At 35.2% G+C, this 21,826-nt stretch overlaps 2 protein-coding genes across 9 annotated transcripts in view; both read left to right on the forward strand.

The window, feature by feature from the left end:
* Pfk (ATP-dependent 6-phosphofructokinase) overlaps nucleotides 1-21,826 on the forward strand; it is a 433,792-nt gene that overhangs the window by 357,001 nt on the left and 54,965 nt on the right. For all 8 annotated transcript variants that reach the window (XR_010822829.1, XR_010822830.1, XR_010822831.1 and 5 more), the window contains exon 14: nucleotides 21,543-21,765. Coding sequence is in view for 5 of the 8 variants with exons in the window: in XM_066728950.1 (XP_066585047.1) it covers nucleotides 21,543-21,765 (223 nt within the window). In the remaining 3 variants the exon portion in view is untranslated. The remainder of the gene's footprint in view (nucleotides 1-21,542; nucleotides 21,766-21,826) is intronic.
* LOC136774443 (uncharacterized) lies at nucleotides 14,462-15,447 on the forward strand. The gene is made up of 4 exons (XM_066728746.1): nucleotides 14,462-14,524; nucleotides 14,577-14,915; nucleotides 14,973-15,235; nucleotides 15,316-15,447. Exons 1-4 carry the CDS (start codon nucleotides 14,462-14,464, stop codon nucleotides 15,326-15,328), a joined length of 678 nt encoding a protein of 225 aa, XP_066584843.1. The 3' UTR covers nucleotides 15,329-15,447.

Consider the following 21,826-nt stretch of genomic DNA (forward strand, 5'->3'; position numbering starts at 1 on the left):
CTGGGCAAAAGAATCAAATCTTGCTGTTGTATTGGGATACGAATTTCATCGCTATTTCCCAATGATGCATTCGCATACGGATTGTAAGCATGTATTTCCAATTTAGTGATGCGGTTGTCGTACGCAGGCTGTGCGGTAACGTTCAACGGATCCATCATTTCTTTTCTTCACAGTCAGACCCAATGAGTGTAAAAAATCTATATTTCTTCTTGTCAAAACTTTTTTGCCACCGATCACGTTGTTCCCTATTTCACTCTGAACTGATGTATTCAGCTCTGTTGCAGCTAATTGACTGATTGGTTTATCGAGTAATGTTGGTTTATAATCGTCGGTATTCTTATAAATCAACATCTTCTAATGTGTAATCGTATGGTGATTTCCTCCTTTCCAAAATTTACAGGACGATTGTCTTGATCGAGAATACGTAATGTGAGACGATCGATTACCCTTGCAATGACTGGCAAGTAAATGACGTTCTTCGGTGTTTCCGAGATTTTATAGCCTGGTGGAACGCTTGGGAAAAATTCGTGGATGACATGTCGTGGTCTACCGTTCGTATATGCACCAGCGGTAATGTTACATTCGATACGTAGAATATTTACTTTTAAAATGTTCACAGGTTCGTCCGATTCAGCCCAAGTGTTTGGTAGGATTACGCGGTCTGACGAAAATCCTAGCAGAGAACCAATATTATTAATTTTTGTAAAATCAATAGAATATTTACACATTATTTCACTTTTCAGTGTGTTATTATTGGCACGCAGAATAATAACATTATCATCATAAGGTAACTCCAACCGCATACGCAAGTATTCATTTATCGCACTCAACTCATAACAGCCTGTAGGTATGGTTATTAGTTTATTTTTACCAAAGTAAAAATTATTATTCGTCTCATCTACATTGGCGATCGAGTAAAAACTTTGAAAATCTACGAGCCCTAGTTCATAGTGACCGTCGTCTAGGTTGATCGGAGGGAAAAAATTTGATTCCAATACATGTCCAAGTCCTGATAGCGTAAATGTTAAAGACATTTTGTATGTTCTCTTAGAAATGTAACACACAACTGACCACAAATGCTCGTATCATACGACTGATATTGGTCATGATTGTAATAAATTGTACTAAGCGGACCGAAGTACCGAACGAATTCAGTCGGTGGTTTCAGATTGCCGAAAGAATCGAAATACTTTACAAGATTATTACATTTAATGTAGGCAACCCAGTGAGTGACTGGACCATTAGAATCATCAAGGTTAACGATTGCACATTCATTAGACCATGGACCGTTTCGTGGTAGACTTGTACGCATAAAGACTCCACGGAAATTTGGTATATCACGACATACGTGAGATAATTGAATATTACTTGTAGCACCAGATCTTGGTAGACCGTGTAATGTTACTTGTTTGTTCGCTTCTTTGATATTGACTTATTTGCTACGCCTCCTCCGCTTCGTTTGTACGGTGCGAGATACAGCCCCCGTCCGTCTCTTGCAGTTGCTTCTATCATACGATTGTGACGCTGCATTTCTTCCAACTGTTTTTTCGCAGCTTTGGCATCGTTTACAGCTTTCGCTATACCTGATGCTCCACCTGCTAGTGCTCCCACCGCACCTAGCAGTGGGAGCAGAGGCAACAAGCCGCCCCGTTTTTTAGGCACTCGAATTTTACGTTTTTTTACAGCACTATTTCCAGTTTTTATCGCTGCTACTTTCCTCACCATATCTGTTTGTAATCCTAAACCAAGTTTACGCTTTGCGTTCATAGATGCCCAGACAGCTGTTGCTGCAGCACGCTCACCCAAGGTTGCGTCACCAGCTGTGATACGTCTACGTGCACGTTTTGCGAGCACTTTATCAGCTTGATGACGCTGCGATAGGTCTTTGTATTGCGAACATGCGATATCGTGTTCTAGACAGGCTTCGTCCAGCTGATTCACACCTCGATCATCACGTGCTAATCATTTTTGAAGTCGAGTTCCTGGTCCACAGTAATTGTATCCTGGTGAATGAAGCTCAAACGGTAGTTTGTTTATTGTTTTATTGAGGAATGATCCACAACCAACGCACGACATGTATAACAATCTTTTATCAACGGTGGTAGTCCATCCGCATGAGTAGTATTAGGTAGATTGAAATGTTGTAAACAATAGCGATATTTTTGAACCTCAGGATCTGCACGAATATGCTTGGGCAATTTATTCCAATATCTGTCAATACTGTGTGAAAAGTATTTTAAAAGTACAATTTTCGGTACGTATTCCAATTGATCACTGCTTAACTCCTCCAAACTTGTAACATCCAACACAAATGCAGGCATAATGAAAACTGATTGAATTCTCCGATTTCATGCCTATAAATAGCTCATGCAATTACGATTTAACCTCACAGTCATTTGAGAATGCATTTCGTAAAGCAACCATTAAGTATCAATATCTCTAATACGGATTATCACACTGCCACCGTTAGTGATATGAAACGTCATGGATCTTTGCTTCCGTCAACTATACGCTGTATAGTTTGCGGACCCTCAAATTGTGGGAAAACAAACGTATTGCTAAGTCTTATTGAGAGTCCTCACGGTGTAAGATTTGACAACCTGTATGTTTACTCGAAATCGTTGCAGCAACCGAAGTACCGTTACTTGGAACAACTATTGACAGATATGGAGGAAATTGGTTATCATCAATTTTCAAATAATAGTGAGGTTATAAATGTGACAGATGCATTACCAAATTCAATCTTTATATTTGATGATGTGGCAAGCGATAAGCAGGACAATATAAGAGACTACTTTTCAATGGATCGGCATTCGAGCATCGATTGCTTCTATCTTTGTCAGGTCTATACTAAGACCCCAAAACATCTGATTCGTGACAATGCAAATATGTTACTCATTTTTAAGCAGGATAGGACTAACTTGAAGCATGTTTACAAAGATCATGTAAACACTGATATGACATTTGAAAAATTTTGTGAATTGTGTTCAAAGTGTTGGCAGGAAGATTATGGATTTTTAGTCATTGATAAGGACAGTGGTATGCAAAATTGTCGATATCGGAAGGGTTTCGATGAATATGCAACCATCGAATAGCATAAAGCATCATATTAGTGCTGAAAAGTGTTAGTCTAACGTAGAGCATTGAACAGTGTAAATACATTATTAAGCAAATCAGTTATAAAGATAAATGGGTCAATTGAATCGCTAAACAGGTTGGTCGAACTGCTAAACCGATCGATTGAACCGCTGAACTGGTTGATTGAACCGATAAACAGGTCGGTTGAACCGCTGAACCGGTCAGGTGAACCGCTAAACAGGTCGGTTGAACCGCTGAACCGGTCATTTGAACCGCTAACAGGTCGGTCGAACTGCTAAACAGGTCGGTTCAACCGCTAAACAGGTCGGTTGAAACGCTAAACAGGTCGTTTGAACCGATGAACAGGTCGGTTGAACCGCTAAACCGATCAGTCAAACCGCTGAACCGGTCGGTTGAACTGCTAAACTAGTTGATTGAACAGCTATAAAGATCGATTGAACTAGTACATTGACTCGTTAAACAATAAAAATGGATGAAAAGTCACTACTTAAGAAGATTGCTGAAACGAGTGAGGTGATTCGTGAAAAACATCGCGCACTTAAATTGGAAAGATCAATGGTGGAAAGTAGATTGAATGAAACTTTTAAACCAATAGTTGATCCACTGAAAAAACTAGTTATGCAAACAGATAATAACAATGAAGAATCTTATGACTTAAACATTGATATAAATCATGACAAGAAGCGGAAGCGTTATCATACTTCAACCCCTAATGAGTATATTATCAAGAAAAAAAAGAAATTACATAACAATGACGGCACTTTTACAAATAAATCATTGATGATCTATGATGATGATGATAATGATGAAAAATCTACTTTTGATAAATCAGTATTACCAATTAAATCAATGCCAGAATCTACATCATCACATTCAGAGCCTGGACAAGAATCGACATCATTACATTCAGAGCCTGGACAAGAATCTGCATCATCACATTCAACATCAAGACAGGAAACCTTAGGATTGCTCAAAAAACAAATAAATCATTCCATAGACTGGAGATCTTTTCCACCTATTGCACGTCATTATATGCAGTTGTTCCTTTTCGGTAGTAAAGATCAAATCGATCATGGTTTCGGAGTTACATTAGATGAAAGGAACCAATATGTGATGGGAAGATGTACATTTGATATTAGTCATGAAGGTGATATTTTAATTGATAAAAAGCGCTATATTGGTACGAGAGGTCTTTTCGAATTAATCTTCATGAAAGAGCCTGACAGAAAGCTCTACAGCATTGATGACAAGATCGTATATAAGCAAATCCTTGAACAAACTAAATCATATAAAAGAGGAAGTGATAGTTACCAAAAGGTTCAAGGGAATAAGGGTCCAAAGTATAAGAAAATTATTCAACCACTAATATACAATAAAGTACCATCACAACGAGTGATAGCTGGTAGTGGATTTATGCGTGTTACTGATGAGCCTGCAAATTATATACATTGGAACGATCCTAATGAATTAGTTGATCGATTGCGACTTTTAATTGCATCAACCACCGCAGGTCATACAAACCACCATAATGAAATACAGTCAATAATAGAAGAGTTGCGTGAAGAGGATCTTATTCTATAAAAGGGTACAATTTATCAAAATTTTCATCAGTTGCGTACCACACGTCAATATGTCAATTAACCCATTAACGTCCAAAATGTCAAAATTTCTTGCACGTTTTCAAAGTGATTTTTTCCTATGTAATTGGCGTTGAAAAAATTCTTGAACCACATATTCTGATGTAAAATTGCATGCTCTTTCAGAATCCGTTGCCAGAATCATGATAAAACTCACAGGAAAAGAGATATGCTCGATTGAAACATAAAAAACACCTAAATTTTCGAAAAAAAAAATTTTTAGGATTTTTTTTCGAAGTGTTACGGTGAAGATATCACCTTGCGACCATGATCAAAGGTGATCATGGGAGTTGAAGTTTAACAGGGAATTTTTTTGTTGACCTTGAACCATCGCTTCTTTACAAAATGGCGGAAAACACGATTTTTTTTTTTTCAATCTTCATCAACTTTTTTCTCGAAATCTATGGTCTTTAGAAAAAAATTCATAAAAACAAAAATGCCTTAGAATCACTCGAGGAACATTCTCAAATTTTTTCAGAATTTGTTGAGACAATTTTTGATTTTCCGGGAAACTTGTGAAATGGAATTTTCAAAAATGTCTCCAAAAATTCTGAAAAAATTTTAGGATGTTTCTCGAGTGCTTGTAAGACATTTTTGTTCTTATGAATTTTTTTCTAAAGTCCATAGACTTCGAGAAAAAAATTGATAAAGTTGAAAAAATAAAAATTCGTTTCGGCCGCTATGTTCTAAAAACCTATTGGTAAAAAACGATTTCTGTGCAAATTTTAGGAAGATTTTTTTACTCTTAGCGTTACCCAGAGACTACGGCGTGGACGTGGTAAAATTCTGTCTCCTTTGGGGTGCTTTTTTCCCGTGAGTCCCCTTGCCTCTCACGTCTCGGGGTGCTTGTTTTCCGTGAGTCCCCTTGCCTCTCACTTATTCATACTTTTAGGTGTGCTTTTTTAGCCAACATTTATTGCAAATATTTAAATTACATGTTTTGCAGAAAATTCTTGTTCTTATTGGACAGTTTCCATTCGAACAAATCCTCAATTTGTCACTATTAGATCGTCCATGTGCTTTACTTTTGCGACTACTTTTTTGTAAGTAGTATTTGGCAATCGAAATAGTGAACTCTTTTATTCCAACTTTTTTCTTTCCATCGTTAGCAGCATTGAAAATTACAAGAGAATTAGTAATAGACGCCTGTATAAGTCTCATAAAAACTACCCATGTCCATTTTTTTGATCGTATACTTGGGAGTATGTCATTGCAATGTCCGTCATGCAGGTCAACACCTCCCATGAATTTGTTATATAGGTGAAAAGCTTGCGGAAAAGGTATTTCAATTTTAGATTTAGCCTCTGCGCTGTATCTTTTTGAAATAGATAGAGGATTGACACCTGCTGCAGTTGAAGCTATTGAGACGGGCTTCGAATCCATGATAGTAATGAAATTTATGCCACTGTTTACGTCGTGCTTCACCACATATGTCCCTCTTGGAGCTTTCTTATCAAGCACATTTTTTTCTTTGACTCGATTATCTCTGATAGTACCAGTGCATTTCAAACGCAATTTCTTCAAATGTAATACCAAATCCATGTTCGTGAAGAAGTTGTCAAAGTACAGATGAAATTGAGAAATTTTGTTATAACTTATTATTTGAAAAAATGGTTGTAATAAATATAATACTACTCGTGAACCTAAAGCACAATTAGATAACTTATCTCCAATTTGAGAATTCTTGCCGCAATAAAGATCCAAATTCAGTAGATAGCCGTCCGAAGTACACAAGCCCCAAAATTTCAAACCAAATCTTATCGGTTTTCCTCGAATAAATTGTTTCAAAACAGTTTTTGCATAGGATTTGACCATCATCTCATCAACGGATAGAGCAGTTCTCCATATTCCGAATTTCATGATGTTATTTTGAAAAAGTTTCAGTAGAGAACGAACGCGCCATCCTCGATCATTTGAATCTTTGTCTTTGTTTTTTGAAAACTTCAATTTAGATTTTGTGATTTCAAATTGTTGGCGAGACATTGCAGAAGAAACTACTTCATTAGATAAATACGGATCAGATGACCAGTAATCTCTCTGTGATTTTCTGGGATTGAATGTAGAAAAAATAACTATTCCAATAAAAGTATCAAGATCTTTCAATTTCAGATCATAACCATTGTCTTTACACGCATCAATAATATATTTTTTCATTTCAATAGAAAAAAAGGTTTCAAACAATTGAAAAGGTTCACTCCTACGTATTTTCTTTTTTTGCGATTCGGACAATAATACTTTATCTTCACAAGAATCAGGGTGTAACTTTTCACCCTCAATCCAAGTGAATTCATGACCTTTTTCAAGTTTATCTTGTTTTTCAGAATAATTTGCACGAGCTTTATTGTAAGTGATATTGGGTATTTCATGTTCGCAATCTGAATCAAAATCGGAACCAGAATCATCGGAACCTGAATAGTCAGGATCCGGAATCAATACGTTGCGTTCTGAATCACTATCTGAAGAATCTGATTCATATTCAGAAGATCTTACACGTTTCCGCGACATAATGTATGAAATATTAATGATTTCGTTTATTTAACACTCATCCGTATGTACAAAAATACGAAAGACGAGAACAAAAAAAGACGAATATTCATGAATACATGAGACCAAAAATTACGCTTATCTGCCGAAATGAAATGGAAATAAAGGATGAAATTTTTGTCGGAATCTATAAGTCTTTGAAAAAAGAATGAAAATAAGTTAGAATCATTCGAGCAATATTGTAAAATTTTTTCCGAGTTTTCGTAGACAGAACGTTTTTTTACCAATAGGTTTTCAAAACATCGGCCGAAACGAATTTTTATTTTTTCAACTTTATCAATTTTTTTCTCGAAATCTATGGACTTTAGAAAAAAATTCATAAGAACAAAAATGTCTTACAAGCACTCGAGAAACATCCTAAAATTTTTTCAGAATTTTTGGAGACATTTTTGAAAATTCCATTTCACAAGTTTCCCGGAAAATCAAAAATTGTCTCAACAAATTCTGAAAAAATTTGAGAATGTTCCTCGAGCGATTCTAAAGTATTTTTGTTTTTGTGAATTTTTTTCTAAAGACCATAGATTTCGAGAAAAAAGTTTATGAAGATTGAAAAAAAAAAAATCGTTTTTTCCGCCATTTTGTAAAGAAGCGATGGTTCAAGGTCAACAAAAAAATTCCCTGTTAAACTTCAACTCCCATGATCACCTTTGATCACGGTCGCAAGGTGATATCTTCACCGTAACACTTCGAAAAAAAATCCTAAAAATTTTTTTTTTCGAAAATTTAGGTGTTTTTTATGTTTCAATCGAGCATATCTCTTTTCTTGTGAGTTTTATCATGATTCTGGCAACGGATTCTGAAAGGGCATGCAATTTTACATCAGAATATGTGGTTCAAGAATTTTTTTAACGCTAATTACATAGGAAAAAATCACTTTGAAAACGTGCAAGAAATTTTGACATTTTGGACGTTAATGGGTTAATGTAGCTAGATTATTGTATTCATAAATAAAGAAGAGTATACGAAATGCATGAATTTATTTGAGTAGTTTTTTGATATCTAATTTGTTTATAGAGTTAAAACCTTAAACCTTATTATTCATCACGCGGAATACAGTAACATCTTTTATAATTGTCTAAAATGTAGAATGAAATCTCTAATAAAAGGACTAATGTAACTAAGGCATTTGGCAGTTATATTGTTATAAAATCTAGCAGGGGTTTTCCAGGAGACTCATATTGCAGGAATTCTCCGGCAAAGTAGCTGATGTAAGTTCTTTAGAGTAATCAACAACTTCTACTACTCCTATAGTGTTTACTACATAATATGTGAACCTTGGCTTGCACGTACCACAATGTTTATGTAAAGTAATCATGAGGTAGAAATGTTCTGCTGACATATTTTGAAGGATCATACATTTGCAATTACTTTTCTAAAATAATTAATAATTTATAAATTTCAATAATTTAACAATATTTCAAGTTTTACAGAAGATTAACATTTAACATATTTTTCTAAATAATTTACGTATATTTAGTCTTAATGTTTTGGAAATTATCATCTTCGATAAAACAATAATCCCTGCTTTATTAGAAGATGCTATTTATTTGAACAAAACATTGTCAACAATAAGATACAACTTATTGGGGAGAGTAATGACATTGATAGCACCATCGAGTTAATTGTCTGTCCTGAAAAGTACATGAAATTATAATTGTTTAATAAAGTTAAACGCTAGACAAATATTAGTCCTATGTACACCACTAAAAGAGTAGTATTTCTACAATTATTATTTATGTCATATCAAATATGCTAATTTGAAAATAATTATATAAAGCAATTTACCTCCCATGTTCTATGACAATGAGGATATGCCCACATTAGAATTTCAGAAGTATCAGGTACAGGTGTTGGCAATATATACTACCATAATAATAAGATGCTATCAACATTTGTTCAATCTTCCTTCTATTCTCACTCTATGCCAGCTAACTCAATCATCTTCACTTTTATGGAAAAACCTAATTGACATATACATACATATATATATATATATATATATATATATATATAAATCTCTATCTTTAACACAGTTATTTTATCCCTCTTCTTTTCTCTCTCTCTCTTTTTCTTTTTCTCAATTTCCTTTCCTCCACAGCTGTAATATTGAATAGATTAAACTTTTTGATCATATTCATCTATGATGTTTCTGCATCCTAAATTGAATCACTTGTATCACATATTTTCTCAGATAGACTTTTTTAATTGTAATCAATATTATTCCATCTAATAATTAATAATATATATATTATACCATTTTTTAACACTCAATAAAAATATTATTATATATTATATTAAATATTTATTATCATGTTTATATTGTATTTTATGATATATTAGCATTTCCATTGTATTTATCAAATAAATGCTTAAAACAAAGAAGTTTTGCATTGCGTCATGTAAATGCAGACTTGCTCGATAGTACTGATACAATTAAATATAAAGACATACGAGGCAGAATTATCGTTTGAAAGAATTTTTAATTAGAAGAAAATTAGAAATATATTAAAATAAAATTGTAAACTTAAGTTGATTATTTTCTGATCACATTTTTGGTCTTACGTTAGATTGTACTTTGAAAATTGATTAATTATTATTAATTCTATTAATAATCTTCTTTAGGTTGGCCTTTTTGTATATATGTTAATATTTACAGCCGTTGCAGTGTTTTATATTTTCATATTGAACTTTGATAAAAAGGATGTTCAATTAATTGTCTTTCAATAGATAAATTTTGATATTATTTAATCTTTAAATGCACTTTATATAATAATATTTGAACAAAAAGGGTAATTAAACAAAATCTCTATAAAGAGAAATTATATTAATTAAAATGTGAAGCAGATATGAATTAATTTAATGATCAATAAACAATATGCATTATACCTCTCATCTCTTAGCCTTTTAAGCTTTTCGTCAACCAACTCCGTTTTTCTCTCGTAATAGTGGCGTTTTGCAATTTGCGTTTTTATTTGCTCCTCTACAACTTGCCGGTATCTGTCTGCAATGTCATTATGGGTTTGTGCCGCAGTTTTTCCGGCGGCCTTATTAAATATAATATTTTGAAGGGGCTGGCTGATAGGCTTCCTTAAATTTTTCGGTCCCCCATCATCACCCCAAGAGACAATATCTCCTCTTGCTTTTAATGCCTAAAATTTGTTAATGTTATTTTTATAGAAAAACAACTTTCAATAGGTAAGTCTTACTTCGAAGATTGGTCCCGGATCATCGATGTCCTCACTGTCATCAGAACCCAGCAAATCTTCAATGGTGTTATTAATTTCACCAAGGGATTTCACATTCGTCGAAATCGTGGTGGCAGATGAATTCTTGGCAGAAGTGTAAGTCTCTTCGATGGAGAAGCTAGTGGAAGGCTGCTGAGCAGAGATTTTTGAACCAGCGTTATCGGAGTCTCCACGATATTCAATTCCCGAGGCAGATCTTCCAATTAAGGAAGCCACCAGTTCTAAAAACTCATCTCGGGGTGGGGCCATTGATCTTCCACCTCCTAAAAAGTAATATCTTTTTAATAAAATAATGGATCTCTGTGACATATATAATTAATAAACAAGATGAACTTTTAATAGCGGATCTAACAAGCAGATTCCCCAGTAGCAAGATTGGTCGAGATGACGTCATTATGACCAGAAATCCAGTCATTTTTACGTCATTTGAGCCAATTTTGCTACCGGGGTTCGTGAAGCACTCAGGGATTGAAAACCCTTTTGCTATACCTCATCATTGCTGTAGGTATATATTTTAAATTATAAGATGTGCAGCGTAGATGTGCAAAGCATACGTCCTTTACACTTGTCACTAAAAGCTATTTCTATGATTAGGCAATTTTAATATCTTTGCAGAAACAAGATAAAGTAACATCCACCTAAAGAAGATAAAATTATTAATAATTAATAAATTGTAGAAATACAATCTAGCATAGAGATCAAGCATGATCAAAAAATGGTTACCTTTAGTCTAAAATCTTTTTTTGTAAAGAAACTACTGGCTCCTACCAACCCTGGTGTTATTCCGACTAGGTTTATCATCTCACTCTACACTCGTTTAATGAAATCTTATTGTTCAGCAATCCTATGTGAAATATAAAATTGATGTAAGTATTGTGTTATATAATTTTCTTACGCGATACCCTATTTAAATAAATTTATTTCACACTCGAATGTATTTCATAGTATAAAAAAAATGTTTGGCAATTAAAATTTAATGCATATATATATATATATATATATATAGTGTTACAGATTGATCCAGAATATCTATATCAAGTAAATATCATATTTTATTCATTTTTATGGCACTTTAACTTACTATATATTATAGCTCTAATCACCAGTGTGTTGTAAAATACGTGAACGTAATATTCAATGAACCATAAAACGATATGTAGCAAATTTTTGCATAAGACACTTCTATAGGTATTGTAATAGAAATAAGAAGTTTCAAAATATATTGGTACGAGATAAATCGAATTTTTACGTTCACGTTTTAGAGTAAATAGAATTGTATGTCTTGCCTCGAAAAATAATGGTTGATTCAAAATTGTCGATCATTGGCTGTGGGAGGTGAAAATATTTCAGGAATGCTGAAATAATTTTGCATGTCACACTTTATATGAGATTTATCGCGCCTTATAATGTTGTGCAGGATGGCTGTTGCTACAATCATATTCATTGTGCGCTCGGTTTTTTTAAATCGGGATCCAATGGTTAAGACTGGAAAAGTTTTTCCCCAGACTCCAAAGCTCCTTTCAACCTGATGTAAAATAATACCAAAGTTTAAATGAAATTTAAAGCGCTTTATTACTTAATTAATACCCACCATGCATCTTGTCCTGATATGAGCCTCATTATACAATATTTCCGCTGGTGTTTGCGGATTGGCAAGCGGTGTCATCAGATATCGTTGATTGCGATAGCCACGGTCGCCCAAGATAATACCATTTTCGAATTCAAAATTGTCAAACCTAAATTTAAGTCGGCTATTTTTGAAAATAGTATTATCATGAGCAGACCCTGGCCACCTAACAACGATATCTAATATTTGTAAGCGACTATTAACTAGGCACTGCACGTTTAAACTAAAGAAACCTTTACGGTTTCTAAAAAGCTCCCCGTCTTCACCTCCTAAGTACAGATTAAAAAAAATATTTTATAAATTAAAATTTACAGATATTTTTCAAAAAATTAATAATTAAAAGATATTACCATACGATTTCACTCTAATATGCACACAATCTATAGCTCCTATAACTCGAATCATACCGGACAGATGGAAATTATCATTCATTGTGCGCATTCTTTCCGCTTTGGTTTGTGGCAGTTTAATATACTTAGGTCGTAGGGTGCAGATTGCTGCTGAGATTTGGTGCACGATACTTTGGGCACTCTTTACAGTAAAGCCAGAAAAATCTGCTATGACCATTAGAAAGCAGCCTGTTGCATAAAATCGTAGCGTAGCTAATAATCTTATAGCGATTGGAATTGTTTCAGGGCTAAAAATAAAAAAATATTAAGTATAAAAGCGAAAATTTATAATTAGTTATATATATATATATATATATATGTATATGTATATATAAATATATATTTAGATATTGCATCTAAACAGATTATACCATAGAACGCATATGGATTAATTGAGGCGTGGCGTGAGCACGCTTTTAAAATATTATTTGATATCATAAAATTGACAAAATATTGTTTAATTTGAAATTGCAATATAATATAATAAAATTAACTTACACTTGTCTTAATTGTATTTTTGGTTCAATTTGATGAAGAATTTCTAAAAATTGAATTTTATTGAGTTTAAAACGGCACCGGAAATCTTCTTCATTGTTTAAAAAATCAAAATGATTAATCCGCATTAAAACAACGTGACTTCTGCGACGTCGCGACGTATCTTCTTCCGATTCTTCTAATTCCATTATTTCCTCCATCTCTACGTCCATTTCATAAGCTCGATGAATCTATTTCAAATTTTTTGATTTTTCTCACAAGGAAGAAAAGAAAAATTAGTTGTCACTGCTATTTACTACTTGTATGAAACAGTAGACCGTAGATGCTAGAAACTGTACGTTTATAGTCAAAACAAAACAGCAGAACAATAGGGATACATACGCACTCAATGTAGATGTACGTTTGTAAATAAGTAACTTGTCACCTTTATCAATAATGCTAGACAGCGAGATTTCGGTACCCCCTCTTTGACTCCCATCACCAATGGTACATAGAAGTAGTAATAGAGTGGGGATACCGAGAATTCATGGTGTTTTCATTATAACAGCGAGTTTGAACAATCATACCGATGTATAATAAGTATAGTGCGCACTGTTGTGTACGCCTGAATTCAATATAAACGCATTCGCGGCGAGACATACAGCTAATTGCCTATATGTGTATTTACTAATATTCGGTTGTTTCGTTTTAGCTGCAAAAGCATAGTTTCTTGGCATCCCCATAAAAAATAAAAGCAAATCATTGTCATATTCAATACAATATCAAGCAAAAGACAAATTTAACAATTTCCATTTGATTAAACGAAAGTTTTATTACAAAAATTTAATTGCTATCAAATGGATAAGGAACACAAATTTAAATTCTTAGAAATTATCCAAAAATACTTTTCGATTGTCGAAAATAAAAGAACAGACGGAACAACTAAAGGGGAAAAAGGTAGGGCATGGAAAAAAATAAAAAGAGAAATTGCTGAGGTCACAAACGGCAAATGGGAAAACATTTGCCCGCAAAACGTTTGGAACAATTTTAAGGTTCAAGCTAGGAACTACCGTGCAGCTAGAACAAGGGAGCTATATAAGACAGGTATTTATATATATATATATATATATATATATATGCATACTTATAGTGTGGATCGTGTGGATGATGAATAGAAGACAAAATTTATTGACAAGTACATCCCTATAACCGTAAGGGAATACAAAGATGTTACTTTATCTTCTTTCTGCAAAGATATTAAAATTGCCTAATCATAGAAATAGCTTTTAGTGACAAGTGTAAAGGACGTATGCTTTGCACATCTACGCTGCACATCTTATAATTTAAAATATATACCTACAGCAATGATGAGGTATAGCAAAAGGGTTTTCAATCCCTGAGTGCTTCACGAACCCCGGTAGCAAAATTGGCTCAAATGACGTAAAAATGACTGGATTTCTGGTCATAATGACGTCATCTCGACCAATCTTGCTACTGGGGAATCTGCTTGTTAGATCCGCTATTAAAAGTTCATCTTGTTTATTAATTATATATGTCACAGAGATCCATTATTTTATTAAAAAGATATTACTTTTTAGGAGGTGGAAGATCAATGGCCCCACCCCGAGATGAGTTTTTAGAACTGGTGGCTTCCTTAATTGGAAGATCTGCCTCGGGAATTGAATATCGTGGAGACTCCGATAACGCTGGTTCAAAAATCTCTGCTCAGCAGCCTTCCACTAGCTTCTCCATCGAAGAGACTTACACTTCTGCCAAGAATTCATCTGCCACCACGATTTCGACGAATGTGAAATCCCTTGGTGAAATTAATAACACCATTGAAGATTTGCTGGGTTCTGATGACAGTGAGGACATCGATGATCCGGGACCAATCTTCGAAGTAAGACTTACCTATTGAAAGTTGTTTTTCTATAAAAATAACATTAACAAATTTTAGGCATTAAAAGCAAGAGGAGATATTGTCTCTTGGGGTGATGATGGGGGACCGAAAAATTTAAGGAAGCCTATCAGCCAGCCCCTTCAAAATATTATATTTAATAAGGCCGCCGGAAAAACTGCGGCACAAACCCATAATGACATTGCAGACAGATACCGGCAAGTTGTAGAGGAGCAAATAAAAACGCAAATTGCAAAACGCCACTATTACGAGAGAAAAACGGAGTTGGTTGACGAAAAGCTTAAAAGGCTAAGAGATGAGAGGTATAATGCATATTGTTTTTTGATCATTAAATTAATTCATATCTGCTTCACATTTTAATTAATATTATTTCTCTTTACAGAGATTTTGTTTAATTACCCTTTTTGTTCAAATATTATTATATAAAGTGCGTTTAAAGATTAAATAATATCAAAATTTATCTATTGAAAGACAATTAATTGAACATCCTGTTTATCAAAGTTCAATATGAAAATATAAAACACTGCAACGGCTGTAAATATTAACATATATACAAAAAGGCCAACCTAAAGAAGATTATTAATAGAATTAATAATAATTAATCAATTTTCAAAGTACAATCTAACGTAAGACCAAAAATGTGATCAGAAAATAATCAACTTAAGTTTACAATTTTATTTTAATATATTTCTATTTTTCTTCTAATTAAAAATTCTTTCAAACGATAATTCTGCCTCGTATGTCTTTATATTTAATTATATCAGTACTATCGAGCAAGTCTGCATTTACATGACGCAATGCAAAACTTCTTTGTTTTAAGCATTTATTTGATAAATACACTGGAAATGCTAATATATCATAAAATACAATATAAACATGATAATAAATATTTAATATAATATATAATAATATTTTTATTGAGTGTTAAAAAATGGTATAATATATATATTATTAATTATTAGATGGAATAATATTGATTACAATTAAAAAAGTCTATCTGAGAAAATATGTGATACAAGTGATTCAATTTAGGATGCAGAAACATCATAGATGAATATGATCAAAAAGTTTAATCTATTCAATATTATAGCTGTGGAGGAAAGGAAATTGAGAAAAAGAAAAAGAGTGAGAGAGAAAAGAAGAGGGATAAAATAACTGTGTTAAAGATAGAGATTTATATATATATATGTATGTATATGTCAATTAGGTTTTTCCATAAAAGTGAAGATGATTGAGTTAGCTGGCATAGAGTGAGAGTAGAAGGAAGATTGAACAAATGTTGATAGCATCTTATTATTATGGTAGTATATATTGCCAACACCTGTACCTGATACTTCTGAAATTCTAATGTGGGCATATCCTCATTGTCATAGAACATGGGAGGTAAATTGCTTTATATAATTATATTCAAATTAGCATATTTGATATGACATAAATAATAATTGTAGAAATACTACTCTTTTAGTGGTGTACATAGGACTAATATTTGTCTAGCGTTTAACTTTATTAAACAATTATAATTTCATGTACTTTTCAGGACAGACAATTAACTCGATGGTGCTATCAATGTCATTACTCTCCCCAATAAGTTGTATCTTATTGTTGACAATGTTTTGTTCAAATAAATAGCATCTTCTAATAAAGCAGGGATTATTGTTTTATCGAAGATGATAATTTCCAAAACATTAAGACTAAATATACGTAAATTATTTAGAAAAATATGTTAAATGTTAATCTTCTGTAAAACTTGAAATATTGTTAAATTATTGAAATTTATAAATTATTAATTATTTTAGAAAAGTAATTGCAAATGTATGATCCTTCAAGATATGTCAGCAGAACATTTCTACCTCATGATTACTTTACATAAACATTGTGGTACGTGCAAGCCAAGGTTCACCTATTATGTTGTAAACATTATAGGAGTAGTAGAAGTTGTTGATTACTCTAAAGAACTTTGTGACGTCGTATTTCACGGCCTGGCCAAATAAGTATTTTCACTAAGGTTAATACCTAAAAGCGAAGAGTAACAATTATGGACCTTGGTTTGCCAGGGGATAGGCAGTGACCAGAACCGACGCACAAGGCACACGGAGGGAGTTATTGGCCGGGTAATAAAATAAGTAAACGACTGGCTTCTGAGGCAACAGGAATACAGCTTATTTTATTTTTGTACGGATCTGCAAACTTGTTATAATTACAATAGGGCATTCCCTCAGTCTTATTACGATGATAAAGCTAATGGTGTAATTTTTGTTGGGGGGGGGGGGGGGGGGGGAGGGTTGGGCGCCAGCTTGCTCGATCCGTATCTATGACCCTCCGCGGCTGACCGGCTTGAGATTATCTCGAGGTGTGGACCAAGACGCTTCGTGTGATACTCTGAAAATAATATGGGGGTGGCTAGGGCAGTGTGACTCGCGCAGGTACGCGTCAGGAGGACTTCGAGGAAGCTCGACACAGCTCTCCTCTGACGAGGGACTACACCCCGTCTTAATGTGTATTCTGGAAATACAAAGGGAAGTCCCTACGCGATTCGCGGTCTGCTACACCGACTTACCACTTTCCAAAACCGACCCCGGAAGAATCTCGTAATAATAATAAATGAAAAGAATCACGGGTCGGACTAATACGTCCCTCCCGATTTGGGGAATTGTCGCACCGCCGAACGCGGAACGACTGCTCGCGCCGGACGAAACTCGAGAAAAGAAATAGGACAAGGACAAATAATAGGTCCTGATTTTCCCTTTCGGAGAAATCAGGTTTACCTGGGATCTAGCGTTACTTATACTGGGGTGATAGGTTAGAGTGGTTCATGCTCTCGTGCTCATCCTCCACCGCTAGGCTGACAGCTACGCCTCCTTCGTTGCTTCTGGGTTTTGTTCTACTAACATATGCACTCACTACTCACTATCCCCTCTAAGAAAAGGAAAAATGACTACAGGGCAAGGCCCTTACCGAATAAGGCGTCCCGGTATAAAAAAAAGAAAAGTACGTCTGGACTTTATGATCCCCAAATTACGAGTGGCTCGGGGGACAGTGGCACGCGAGATGGTTGCCGTCGCGCGTGCGCGGATCGACCCCCTATCGACCCGCGATCGAACCCATTACGCGTAATGATCGCGGGGTCACACAGGTGGCGCCTGCCCCTCCCTTTTACCAAAGCAAGAAGGAGGCAGAGCATGGCGACAATTATCTGACGTGCGAACGCTTCGTCACAACTTACACCAGCTACTTTGCCGGAGAATTCCTGCAATATGAGTCTCCTGGAAAACCCCTGCTAGAATTTATAACAATATAACTGCCAAATGCCTTAGTTACATTAGTCCTTTTATTAGAGATTTCATTCTACATTTTAGACAATTATAAAAGATGTTACTGTATTCCGCGTGATGAATAATAAGGTTTAAGGTTTTAACTCTATAAACAAATTAGATATCAAAAAACTACTCAAATAAATTCATGCATTACGTATACTCTTCTTTATTTATGAATACAATAATCTAGCTACATTAAGTACAATAATTTATTTCGCATACGTTTATATATATTTATTATACATATACTTCCTATTACTTCATTACACATTTATTACAAACTGCTGAAGGTTATTGTTTACTTTACATTCATTCCACAAAAATTCAGGAGTTCCACTGACACCTGTCAAAATGTACTATCATTTCACAATTTCTTGGCTCTTCGCGAAATACCACATGACGTCATTTTTCTTCAATGCTACCAACACAAATTTGATGTTTTCAGTTTTTTATTCGTTAAATTTTCAACCGTGGTTTCGCACGTTTCACCGACCCTAAGGCCCTGCGACCATGCATTTGGACGGTAGCGGTAGCCAGGGTCACTCAGTATGCTAGGTCGTGGGGAGAGGGGAAGGTTCCTTACGGAAGTCCGAGCCTCGCAGACCTATCTCCTGAAGGGGCATATATCTATCTCTCACCACCCACATGTAGGTGGTGGTGAGGAGTGCGGGATCATGCGGTATCATTGCCAAGCATAGAGTTTGCCAGGAGCGGACCACCACGGAGGCAATGTTCGCGGCCCGTCCAACCATAGCGCAAGCCTATGGGATTACGGAGGGCAGCGGGACACATTCCAACGGGCTAACTACGCCCCTGCACAACCCACTATGCATTGGCCAGTATCCAGTCGTGACGTACGTGCAGGCTAGCCTATAGCACACGCCTCATGTACAATGACCGGCAGAAATGGCGTCCCTTGATGCGTTTAGGAACCGCATTTTAGGATCCTTCACTGTATACTCTATTCTGCTAGGCGGAGATAGGGGAATGGAACGCGATAACTATAGTAGTTAGTTTATCTCGCTCTAAATGCGTGAGTGCGAGAGAGAGAGCTTTATACGGCATAGCAGGGCAAGCCAGGCGTCCCGAGGCTTATTTCTATCTGTGCCATTGCCTATGGCTATCTCTCTCGCTCGGTAAGAATCATTCGTCCGTCCTTGTTTAGGTCAGTTCTACGCCAATGGATACTCTCTAAAGATTTTCTCAGGCGACACCATTGAAGACTGCGATTACAGCGGGGATTTTAAAATACTGTGCACCTGTCACTGTCAAACGTCAGTATGAAAGATTATTGTCGCTTACAGCGTTTGGTGCAATTAACATTATAAGTCTGGATTATTATGTGATATTCTGTAATGCACAAAAACAAATGCCGAAGAAGCGAGCTCCTGCTCATATGGATTAGACGACAAAAAAAGCATAAATATAACATTGTATATTTTAAGGTTTGCAAAAATATGTTTGGAGGCAGTAGCAATGCTTCCAAATAATTAACAAAAAGAAAAGATAATAATGCTTTTAAAACGAAAAAAAAAATATCTCCCGCGGGACTCGAACCACCGACAAAAGCGCTTTAACTAATCTTCGAGGCAAGCGACCTAGCCATTGAGCCACGAACTCTTCATGACCATTGATCAAGATTTCTTCAATGTAAATGATATTTTAAACTGAAGGATATTGAGATATATTATTATCAATGTGTAACGATTATAAAAATATTTCTCTAATAATAATTAATTAAGTGCGCGGGTTTAGGATATTATTCTATACATGTTAAAATTTAAAAGAAATAACTCTTCTTAGTCTGATTAATAAACGAGTGAATTTTATTAATTAAAATTATGTTATATTTACAAGAAAAGTTACATAAGTGGAAACCAGTATATTCTTATATTTAAATGAGTTTCTTCTATAATGCCAATAACTTATTGGTTTAAAAAATTAAAAGTAAATTAACATATGTATATATATATGTGCATTACAGAATATCACATAATAATCCAGACTTATAATGTTAATTGCACCAAACGCTGTAAGCGACAATAATCTTTCATACTGACGTTTGACAGTGACAGGTGCACAGTATTTTAAAATCCCCGCTGTAATCGCAGTCTTCAATGGTGTCGCCTGAGAAAATCTTCTTTAGAGAGTATCCATTGGCGTAGAACTGACCTAAACAAGGACGGACGAATGATTCTTACCGAGCGAGAGAGATAGCCATAGGCAATGGCACAGATAGAAATAAGCCTCGGGACGCCTGGCTTGCCCTGCTATGCCGTATAAAGCTCTCTCTCTCTCGCACTCACGTATTTAGAGCGAGATAAACTAACTACTATAGTTATCGCGTTCCATTCCCCTATCTCCGCCTAGCAGAATAGAGTATACAGTGAAGGATCCTAAAATGCGGCTCCTAAACGCATCAAGGCACGCCATTTCTGCCGGTCATTGTACTCGAACAGACCCATGGCTGCTGAGTGCCGCGTCACGCGCTCACCAGCATGCACAGACACATCAGCCCAGTCCCATGATGGCGATCCAACTGCCTGTTATGGCAGTCTGCGCACAACATTCGCGCAGGCTGCTTGAAGCGCGTAACCAGCGTTCAAGCCAGACTCGATGTTCTATCTCCCCTCTTCGTGGGGACTTATAGACACGGTCGTTCTTTTTAGAACTCCTAGAGGCCGTTTCTCCTTATCTCAGGTTGCCTGGGTTGTTTGGCATAGCCCTACCTTACTTCTCAGGGCAACCTGGATATCGTTTCCTGGAGGGCCGGTCTTTTCATCCGGGCCTCTGCCTGTCAACGGGGTCTATCCTTGACGTTAGTTATAATCCACTCGTGAGCCCATCTCACGAGTCAGTAACGTAGGGATTAATAATATCCACTATTCGGTAGCTTTTATGTTCTTTATTCGGTATCTCATATACGTATCGGGGAACTTCGTTACACTTGGTAACGAAGATTATCTTATATTACGCGGGATGAAATGATTGACGACAGCACACAAACGTCAAATTTACAGCACGAGAGAAACGAGGGACGCCATTCATACAAGTGTAATCGGCAACTCTATCGTCCTGTGCAATGCAATATATTATTTCATAACAAATTTTTGAAGCTCTTTTCTTATTACATTCTAAGAGGTCTTATATACAAAAATTTATATTTGTTAGAATTACTAAGATATATGAATTTTTATGTTTTAACTTTAGAGCGTTCTAAATTTATGACCTTCTATATTATATTGCTTTTCTTTATTAATAAGTTTTAAAACTCACAATGTAATTTCTATTTTAGGGCATATGCAACAAGGCGGCTCTCCTACGCCATTTGATCGTAATTTAGGTACAAAAATGGGAGCTAAAGCAGTTGAATGGTTTAGTGAGCAGCTAAAGAAACATACAAATGTTGATGGTAAAACAATGACTAAAGATCCAGACTCTGCTATCATGTTAGGGATTGTTCGACGACAATATCGATTTACACCATTTTCTGAGCTGATTGAAATTACAGATTTTGAGTAAGTTACTTTTAATTATTTGCTTTTATAAGGTATCTTTTGCCACTCGGTAATCTGACTA

The sequence above is a fragment of the Prorops nasuta genome, unplaced genomic scaffold (assembly GCF_024137725.1).
Source record: "Prorops nasuta isolate Cenicafe-Biocafe unplaced genomic scaffold, Cenicafe_Pnas_1.2 PNAS00006, whole genome shotgun sequence".
NCBI classification, from domain to species: Eukaryota; Metazoa; Arthropoda; class Insecta; order Hymenoptera; family Bethylidae; genus Prorops; species Prorops nasuta.

Bases quoted from the DNA above. Each gene is read 5' to 3' on its own strand.
- LOC136774443 (XM_066728746.1), top strand. From the start codon at position 14,462: ATGACTGGATTTCTGGTCATAATGACGTCATCTCGACCAATCTTGCTA. The intron at 14,525-14,576 runs GTTAGATCCGCT...TATATGTCACAG, and splicing joins TGCTACTGGGGAATCTGCTT to AGATCCATTATTTTATTAAA. The intron at 14,916-14,972 runs GTAAGACTTACC...AACAAATTTTAG, and splicing joins ATCCGGGACCAATCTTCGAA to GCATTAAAAGCAAGAGGAGA.